Raw genomic sequence first — 10,755 nt, forward strand, 5'->3', positions numbered from 1 at the left:
TATCATTCGCACATCTTTTATAGATTATATAAATACTTATATGTTTTACCTTTTTTAAATGTCATAACATATATGTTATCAACAAGATAGATTCTTAACGTATGCTCGAATTATTGCTCGTTTGCATGTAACATTTCCTATTTTTATCATTATGAAAATTGAAATGTTCCCCAAATACTTCATTTAAAAGAGAAACTGACATCCGTTAAGGTTCATCTCACCTAATGAGTTGGAGGACAATTCAACTAATACTCTAATAACCATTGTAAATATTTATTGAGTATCAATTACGTGTTAGACAAAATAAATCAAATAGGATGATGCGAAACTTCTCAAGCCTTAAAATCACATGTTTGGTAGTTCCATGTTCCTATGAGCTTGTAGTTCAGGATTGTAAAAGCAATGGTCAGACGATTTTTGTATCTATAAGCTCTTGGGTTGGACATGGTGTGCACCTTTAAAGCACACAATACGCGACACATGTATTGTTTAAGGTGGCGACACAGTTCTTACTACAAAAGGACATAGATGCGAGCTTATGCAACTTGGGCACATCATTATATACCTATATGAAGTTTGTATTTCAACCGCATAACACACAACACATGCTTTCTTCAATCTATTTTTTTATCTTTAACCCTTTAATATTTGGTTATTATAATCTTTATAAAGGAATACACACAATGTACCAGCATGATATGCGCGCGCGTCATGCATTTATTGATTTGTTTCTTGTTCATACATTTTAGTTGAATTATATTCTTTTGTCTCCAAGCTCATAAAACATGTCTAATTAAATTTGTTTCATTTCAAGTTTAATTGAATTCAAAGTAAAGCTTTGTTTGCGCCCCTATAGTAAATGAGTGGAAACAACTTGCAACCCCATTTATAAATTTGACTATCTGAGTCCCTATGGCTACAATTTCGTCACACACGGTGTTTTTCTGTCAAATCCATGTCGTTAGGACATTAAAAATAATAGTATTTCGGTAAATTTGTCACCGTTTAATTACTTATATTAATTCATTTATATTAACACCACTACCAACGACATCGCCGTTCACCTTTCACCACCAGAAATCTATATCAAAAACGACAGTTTATGCTCGAAATTTTGAAATTTGTGAATACTCATAACCGTTTTCTTCAAATTCTCATAACCATCTTCCAAATACTCATAACCATTTTCTTCAACAGTGCAATCTAGATCATCCTCTATTTCATATGAATCCGATTCATGTAAATTGGTTTCTCATTCAACCTATTTGATGTGTATTATGTATCAACATCAACCTCATCTACCTCGTGTCCATTTTCATTTGCAAAGTTAAAATGGGAAGAAAACGATACATTGTTTATCAAATGTGATAACAAAAGGAAATTGACAAAAATACCCTTCAATTTAAAGTCTTAGTTAACGTCTGTTATATTGCGGGACTCAATTTGTTCACTTTTTAAATGACAAAGATTTAAGCATGTTAATTTTTCTCTAGAAATTCAGAACGACTCTGCTAAGAAACGAAGACTCAAATAGTAATTTTCTAAAATAACATATTAACATACACATCTTTTTATTTTGGTTAGTCCTAAATATCAAAACATAAAATACTAAACAACATAATATTTTTTATATATCCAATTGGTTGAATTGATGGTAATGAAAAACAGTCAAACAACTAGACTTATTTATTTATCCATCTTGAACATATAAAAACCACAAACCTGCCCGTAAAATATCTCACTACTGCCCGTCTTCACACTACTTCTTTCCTTCACCTTCCCACCTGCCCGTTCCTACCCTCTTTACCTGCCCGAACTCCCCATTTCTCAGTACAACTCCAGCTTAAATGTGAAACCTTTTACCACTTTCTTCTTCACCACCCATCACACCCTCCGGTGGCAGTGGCTGTTTCCGGCGGACTTCCGGCCACTCTCCGCCGTAGCAACCATACCCATAAGATTTAAAAGATGGGTCAGGGGATGAGTTGCAGAGTACCAGACGAACATGGGTTGTTCACAGCCGTACAATTTGGAGATTTGGAGCTTGTGAAGAGTATGTTGGATAAAGATCCATTGCTTGTTCAACAAACCACTGTTTATGATCGTCATTCTGCTCTTCATATAGCTGCTGCCAATGGCCAGATCGAGGTAGGCATTTTTGTAATTTCAAGGTTTCATCATAAAGATTGAAACTTTATGGGTGGGTGGTTTCAAGATTTATTGATTTCTTGATTCATAAATCTTTTTGTGAAATTTGATGCATTTTTTTAAAATAAATATAACAAAAAACTCAAGATTTGTTGAATTCTTGATCTACTGTTACTGTTCTTAAATCATACATCTTTTTGTGAAATTTGATGGGTTTATTGAAATATTTAATGTGGGTGATTTAAAGATTTCTTGAATTCTTGATTCACTTTCTTAAATCATAAATCCTTTTTTTTTTTGTGAGATTCAATGCATTTCTTGAAATATTTTATCTGGGATACTTAAAAAACTTATTAAATTCTTGGTTCATTGTTCTTAAAATATAAACTTTTTAGTGGAAATTTGATGAGCTTATTATAATATCTGTTGTGGGTGATTTGAAGATGTCTTTAATTCTTGATTCTGAGCTCTTTAAATAATAAAGATTGAAACTTTGATGGATTTCTTGACACATTTTTGTGGGTTTTGTCAGATTGTTAATATGCTGTTGGAAGATCGATCCGTTAATCTCGATTCGTTGAATCGCCATAAACAGGTGTGAATGCATGTCTTGATTGAACTCGATTTCATGCTCAAGCTGTTGCCTTTTGAAATCTTTATTTTCCCCCTTTTGATGAATTTGTCTAATTTGGTTGACTTTGACTATTGGGTCTTTATTGACAGACTCCATTGATGATGGCTGCAATGCATGGGAAGATTGATTGTGTTAAAAAGCTCATTGAAGCTAATGCAAATGTATGTCAATTCCTTTCATTTGAACGCTTTTGCCCTTTCAAAGTCTCTTGATAATGTTGAATTACTGATAATATTATCGGCAATTTGTTAGATTTTGATGTTTGATTCACCAAATGGAAGAACATGTTTGCACTATGCTGCTTATTATGGCCATTCTGATTGTCTTGAAGCCATTCTTTCGGCTGCCCGAACGTTTCATGTTGCAGCTTCTTGGTGTGTTCTTTGATCTTTAAAAGATTCAATCCGAAGTATGATGCTTTTTTTATATTAAGTACTAAAATTTTGTAAATTAAACTGGGGGGTTTTTAGGGGATTCTCAAGATTTGTGAATATTAGAGACGCTAAAGGGGCGACACCTTTGCATTTGGCTGCTCGTCAAAGACGACCACGATGTGTTCATGCTCTTCTAGACAGTGGGGCTCTTGTTTGTGCATCTACCGGCGGCTACGGGTATGAATTCATTGAAGAAACTTATTTTATTTGTCGTTCTTAGATTTGAGTCTTTTAAAGATGACGTGGGTCCCTTTTGGGTCATTATGTATGCAAAATATCAGCTGTCAAAATAAAAATGCTACATTTTTGTAAAAAGATGTTAGAATGAAATATAGTATTGTTTTATATACAAATGTTAAAACTTACAGTTTGCAAAATGATCCAAACTGTACACAAAATTGTTCTTTAACAACTCAGATATCCAAAAAGGGTATAAAAAGAAAAAAAGAAAATTTCATTTGTAAATAGGTCGGTTTGGGTTATGTTTTATCTCAAATCATATCAAATGGTCCAAATAACAATATATCGGTAATAAGGAAAACAGATCAGAAAGCGCCAAATATGTATTTAACACATCCATGCGAATATTCTAAAACTATAGTTTTTTCAAACATGTTTAATACGATAATTTTTTTTATACAAAGATGGACTAGAAGTGTTTCGAGTCATCCAAACCTGACAAGATCAGTTTCAACACACTGCCGAGTTACCAACCTACACGCCCATTTCCCCCCTCTAGTATTGTATTCATGAGTAATTTTTGTTTGTCATTGTTTTACAGTTTCCCTGGTAGCACACCACTTCATTTGGCTGCTAGAGGGGGTTCAATCGACTGCACTAGAGAATTATTGGCATGGGGTGCAGACCGGCTACACAGAGATGCATCCGGGTACATTTTTTTTCCAAATTATGTCGATTTTTATTTGCCGGTGTAGTCAAAACATCATTTTCTTGATTACTATAGACTACAGTGCATCAAATTTAGTTCTTTTTGACTCTAGGACTTAATATGGAAATCAGGTTATGCATTTTCATATCTCGAACCTCTTTTTAGTGTAAAAAAGTAGTTATTAAGTGCATCTAAAAAAGATTTCACTTGGTATATTCAAAAATACGTTTTCGTGACAAATATGAAAAAATTAAATTGTTGTTACAAAGCATCCCATGAAAGACATCTCTTGGATCCACTGCAACGTTTGCAGGTTTCGATGAATTTGTTTTTCACGGTTTCTTTTTGTGATTTTTTAGCTTATTTTTGCAAACAAATGCAGGAGAATTCCATATTTGGTTGCGTTAAAGCATAAGAACGACGTGTGTGCGGCTTTATTAAATCCATCATCTGCAGAGCCGTTGGTTTGGCCATCACCATTAAAGTTCATTAGTGAGCTTGATAAAGATGCAAAAGCTTTGTTAGAGCAAGCTCTAATGGATGCTAACAGGGAGAGGGAGAAAACAATATTAAAGGGAACGGGTTATTCACTACCATCTCCTTCACATTCGGAGACTGGAACTAATGATGATAATATCTCCGAGGTAATTTGAATTAGTTTAATTTAATAAAGTTTTCTACTCTTCTTTCTATCTTTAGAAAGTCAAGAATATGTGACCATGGAACACGATGCAAAAAAGTTGGAATTGAAATGGTCCTAGCTGATGACATTTGACTTTAGATACATATCTTTGTTGACTTGATGCAATTTTGAAATCTTGATTGAGAAAGATGCTTAATTTTTGGAGTTTTGGGGTGATGTTATTTGAATTGATCATGGGTTTTTGCTTGAACAGCATAAAGTTTGTTTATTTACTTGCATTTTGGTGTTTCTTGGTGGCATTATTCATCTTGATCATGTGTTTTCGCTCAAACGACAAAAAGTTTCTTAAATTACTTGCATTTTGATGTTGGTGTTTCTTGGTGTATTGTCTAAATTTTATTCATGGGTTTTCGTTTAAACATAAAACAAAATGCACAATTTCCTACGGCTTTGTCATTTCTTGGTGGTATTATTCAAGTTTAGTCATGGTTTTCGTTTAAGCATTAAAAAAAATGCATGATTTTCTTCAGTTTTGGTGTTTCTTGGTGGTATTATTCAAGTTTAGACATGGGTCTTTATTTAAACAACAAAAAGTATCTAAATTTACTAACTTGTTGGGGTCTTTCTTGGTGTACCGTCTAGATTTGATCATGGGTTTTCATTTAAACATGTAAAAATGCACTAGTTTCTCCGGTTTTGGTGTTTCTTGGTGGTATTATTCAAGTTTAATCGTGGGCTTTCTCTTAAACTAAAAAAAGACATGCTTTATTTGCAGGTAAGCGAAACCGAGTTATGTTGTATATGTTTTGACCAAGTATGCACAATCGAGGTCCAAGATTGTGGTCACCAAATGTGTGCGCAATGCACCTTAGCCTTATGCTGCCACAACAAACCCAACCCAGCAACCACATCGCTTAGCGCCCCCGTCTGCCCGTTTTGCCGAAGCAACATTGCTCAATTGGTGGTTGCAAAAGTCAAAGTCTACACTGATGATCTTGACCTTGACCTTGACCTCACTTCCTCTACAAAAGTGCCCAAACTGAGAAAATCAAGAAACTTTAGTGAGGGAAGTAGCAGCTTCAAGGGTCTATCGGGTGTGCCCTCGTTCGGGAAAATGGTGGGCCGTGGCTCTGGGAGAATATCCGCGGATAACGAATGTGTCATCGACAAACCGTAAAAAAATAGACATTTTGACACGTGGCAAGCAAGGATTGGCTGAAGAAAGTCTTGGTCCAATTGGGTATTTGTGGAAAATGTCTTTGTGTCTACTCTTTATGAAGATCTCAGACGGAATAAGCAAAGTAAAATATGTGATTTCTTTTTTGCAGATTTGGGTATTTTTTGTAATCTTTCTATGTATTACTTCACCTTCAAGAACCAGCATATTCCTCTTTAGAAGTAGTATTCTTTTGAAGGTTAGAAAATCCATCACAATTGTCAAAAAAAACTTGTACCCTATGCATCAAGATTTGCCTTAGCCAGCCATCTCAAAAGTAGACAATGGTGTGTGGTAAATTGTACCCCACCTTTTTGTAATTTTGTTGCTTGATTGGTTATGGGGTGTTGTAGCATTGTATAATATAAATATTTGTTTTCTGTTTGGAAAAAAATGATTGCAAATTTATGGTACAAGTGACAAATGTGTAGTTGCTGGTTTTCAATGAATCATGTGATCATGTCTCTTGGTAGATCATATGCATGCATTGCAATTATATAAAGTAATTATTGTCAAGATTTTGACATATTTGGTAGGATATTTTGGCCATTATTAGAAAGAGTTGTATTAAGTTGGATCCTCCCACTTTAAGTTTTTATAATTAGGATGATAATTGGTTAGGCTTTTACATAATGCAGTAGCTTTTTTTATTTATATCAACAATAGTAATCTAGCTGATTTCATTATGAATATTGAATAGTGTAAAGGTGTGTTATTGAGAATCAGGGAGGTGATTATTGTTCTATGTTATAGACCTGCAACTACACCAAAATTTTTGCGATATACTCTAGGGTACATTAACTCATGATCGGGTATCTATTTTCTCTCGTTTAGCATACTCAAATCCTGCTAAAATTCATGTGTAGCTTACGCATAGTCACATATTATCAGCAAACACGCTTTCAATTATCAAAATTTTAGACACGTGCGAATTGAACTTGTCTACGTACGTTCCCTTCTCTTTCATGTAGGGGTTTTATTAATGGCGTGAAGTTTTATCCAAATTATGTTTGTAATTTGTAACTCAGTTTGAACACATACATAGAGGGAAAAAAATGTTACGTATTTGTTGTTTATCAGTGGTCTTTATAATCATAATTTGATTGTTGTTCATGGTTATGCGAACAGTACACAGTAGTCAATTTAACGAGACATAAAAGTGTCGGACATATGGTTTTATTTGTGCTTGAATTGAAATGGTTTATATTCGACTGACCCTCTATAACGATTAGTGGTCAAACGTTGTTCTCATGTTGCACTTTGTGACCATGAATACAACACACAATCCAACGTTATAACTTATAAAAATACACACGATTTTTTGCGACTGTCGTAGCTACAGATTTAATAAAGCCTGGAGAAAATGGTAGGGTCTACGTCCGGTTTGGTGTTACGAACTTACGATGTTTACACAGGGTTGAGTAGTCTTTACAACTACATCATATGAAGAGAACTAAGATGGTGGGGAGCATTGGTCATATGTTGTCCTTAAATTAAGGTTTGTCACCATGAAAACAAATTTACAACAGTTTGTACATTTTCAATATGTTTATATTTAACACGTCAACTAGTACTTTTTCGTATTTTGATCGAATGATGGTGTCTAGAAGTTGTTTTCGCTTTATTAATTTAGCAGCCATTAATAACATATAACCCAAGATTGGTAGCCTACAATGCTTGTTTGAAATACGTTAATTTTCTGATAAAGAGAGCCTTGCAGGAGAAAAACTTATATCTTACCAAAAATAGGTTGATGCATACACGTAGTAATAATAATAATTAAAAAAATATATTTGCATCGGATTTTTTCTACCAATACATTTATTTTTCTTTACTTTTTATTTTCCCTTGGGAAAAACACGCAATACATTCACACTATATTGTGTTGTCAGTTATGGTCATAATATATTATTAAAACAGATCATTAAGTTAATAAGGTAAGAACAGCATCTTGATGCTAACAACCTAACATAAGGCGATGATGTTTTACATCTAACAACATGTTCCATGTTAAATATTATCAGAGTTGGTTAATAAGGTAGTTAGATCTTACAACAAAGCTAGCTTGTGGAAAGATGTTATATAATGCAGTTTTCGTGTCGGACACAACGTATAATATGTAACGAACGAAATTCCTTACCTTGTCTTGATTTGGTTAACCATTCAATATAATTGAAATGAGCAATTTCATATACACCCTTACAAATAGTGAAAGTATCATATATACCTAATTAAAACTGAAATATATCATATATACCGAACTTACAAATTCCAAATATTTTATTAACAAAATATAGACGAAAAATGACATAAATAGCATTAAAAAGATGAACTGGGTCGAAGAAGATGGCGGTGCCAAATTTGTAATTTGTATAAAAAAACCGTGAAGGGTGACCAAAGCTCTTGTTTCAACTTAAAAAGTATTGTAATTACTATATTATAAAAAAAGTAATAACCTTTTCATAAGTAGTTTAATTACTCTATTATAATAATCACTCTAGTTATACGTAGAACAAATACACTAGTTATAAGTGACGTAATTGTTTGTATTATAGAGTATAATTATGCTACTTATAACTAATTGTAGTGTAATTACTAATTACTCTAATTATATGTAATGTTATTTACAATTTTGTAATTGCGTGGCCTTTTTACTCTCTTTGATTCGTACACTGTCTTGGCAAGATAACTTTATTGGTATTTTAACCTTGCCTATTTTGTTTGGGTCCTGCTAGGGACACCGCCCCACCACCACCCTAGGCGTCGCGTATAGGCTTATACGCAGCGTTTTAGGGTACGATTTGACGTCCTAGCTTGACCTGTCATAGGGTTGTCGGATCGTACGGGGTATACGCCGCGTATAGCCCTATACGCGGTATATTGGCTTTTGTATATTTTTGAAGCCCGGCTCCCTCCCCTCCCTCTCTACCATTTCCCTTTTCCTTTATTTTTTTTTCTTAACCCTCACCCTCTTCATTCAACCAACACCAACAACCATATATGTTTCCGGAGTCGGACGAGGAGATGCCGGACGGGTAACGGTCAGTCAGAGTTAAACCATGTATGTTTCCGGAGTCGGACGAGGAGATGCCGGACGGCGCTAACGGTCAGTCGGAGTTAAACCAGGTTTCGTTTTATCTTTATTTTTTACATGTTAAGACATAGTTGTAGATGTTAGGACAGAGACTTGGTGAATTGTTTACTTTAGAAATTTGTCTAGGCACCAACCGTTTGACGGTAACCCAAGTTCGCCGGGCCTCTTAAACTTAAAATAGATTTCCCGTATTGTTACCGTTAGCGCTAAAATTTTTATTATATTATTAATACTATTAAAATATTAATATTATTATTAAGATATTGTTGTTATGAAAATATTATTGTTAGTAAAATAAAATACTATTATTGTATTTATTAAAATAGTATTATTATTATTATTATTATTAAAATAATAATATTTAAATACCATTTAAATATAAATTATTATATTTTTATTATTATTAAAATAATTATAGTAAAATACTATTAAAATATTAATTATTATATTATTATTATTTTTATTCTAAACATATAATTATTAGTATTAAAGCATTTAGTTTTCTATTATTATTAGTACTAAAATATTATTATTATTATGTACCTGATGTACGCTAGAGAGTCAGATGTCGGGGTTAGGCGGCGACGCAAGACTTTCGGAGGTACGTTTGTATAGCGTATTGTATAATATAATATAATATAATAATATTATATTATTATTATATTATATTATGTTATATTGTATTATGTTATATTTATATTAGTGAGTTTTTCTAGAAAAGCCCACCAGTGTTGTCTTATTATGGTTTTTTTTCCTTTTTTTTATTTCTTTTCTTTTCTTTTGTTATTATTAATGTTATTTATGATTATTATTAATATTAATAATATTTAATTATCAATAACATATTATTATTGGAAATTCTATAAAGGGCGTTTAGTAGCAGGACTTATTTGGGAAAATTGACAGTGCGAAACGAACTTTTAAATTATTGGCTGCTTTCGTTATGGGCATCTTCAATCAGTTACAGTGGCTTACTTGGGAAAGCTGGCATTTCCAAACGAACTTTCAATTTCTTGGATGCTTTCGTTATCGACATCTCAAATCTGGCTCTTCGATTTCTTCGAACTCCAACGGTCTTGACCGCCGGTCACCACTGACAACCGTAGTTGTGTTCACTCGAACACATATCAGTCGTCACTAAGCTTAAGCTTAGGCTTGTTATTAGTTTTATTTTTAGTTGGGGGTATTCTAAGTTGTTCATGTTGCTTATATTAAAGAATTATCGGCTTTTATATACATATATAGTAGATGTGCGGTATAAGAATTCATTGCGTCGAGATAACCAGCACCAGATCGAGACGCTAGTTTGATGAGTTTGAATCTCTCGGATCCGCGGTATCCGCTAACGGCAGCAAGAACGGGAGCCCCTACTTTGGACAGATAGGTGGAAATTCGGTCATTGCTCCAACATAACGAGCACCAGATTGAGATATTAGTTCGCACTTAGCTGAACCGGTTGACACGTATGCAGACGTGGGTTTAGGTTCGGTGCTGACCCGGATATTAACACGTATGTTTACAGCATTCGTTGACACGTTTGCATAATACACAATGAAAGCACAAACCCAAACAACAATCCATACAATAGCAATTGTCTTCATTATTTTTCTCTTCTTCTTGTTTGACTGGTCGTTGAAGAGAATTGCTATTGTATGGATTGTTGTTTGAGTTTGTGCTTTCATTGTGTATTATGCAAA

General features: G+C 33.6%; 1 protein-coding gene across 1 annotated transcript; it reads left to right on the top strand.

Moving 5' to 3' along the window:
* The first annotated feature begins 1,882 nt into the window (after nt 1-1,882).
* Nucleotides 1,883-6,176, top strand: LOC143616775 (putative E3 ubiquitin-protein ligase XBAT31). Its single transcript, XM_077089508.1, has 8 exons — nt 1,883-2,148; nt 2,681-2,743; nt 2,872-2,943; nt 3,035-3,156; nt 3,253-3,393; nt 3,998-4,105; nt 4,488-4,749; nt 5,524-6,176. Exons 1-8 carry the CDS (start codon nt 1,969-1,971, stop codon nt 5,923-5,925), a joined length of 1,350 nt encoding a protein of 449 aa, XP_076945623.1. The 5' UTR covers nt 1,883-1,968; the 3' UTR covers nt 5,926-6,176.
* Nucleotides 6,177-10,755: the final 4,579 nt, after the last annotated feature.

Source organism: Bidens hawaiensis, unplaced genomic scaffold (assembly GCF_021521415.1).
Source record: "Bidens hawaiensis isolate Kalapana, Puna unplaced genomic scaffold, B.hawaiensis_p1.1 tig00049776_1, whole genome shotgun sequence".
Taxonomy (NCBI): Eukaryota; Viridiplantae; Streptophyta; class Magnoliopsida; order Asterales; family Asteraceae; genus Bidens; species Bidens hawaiensis.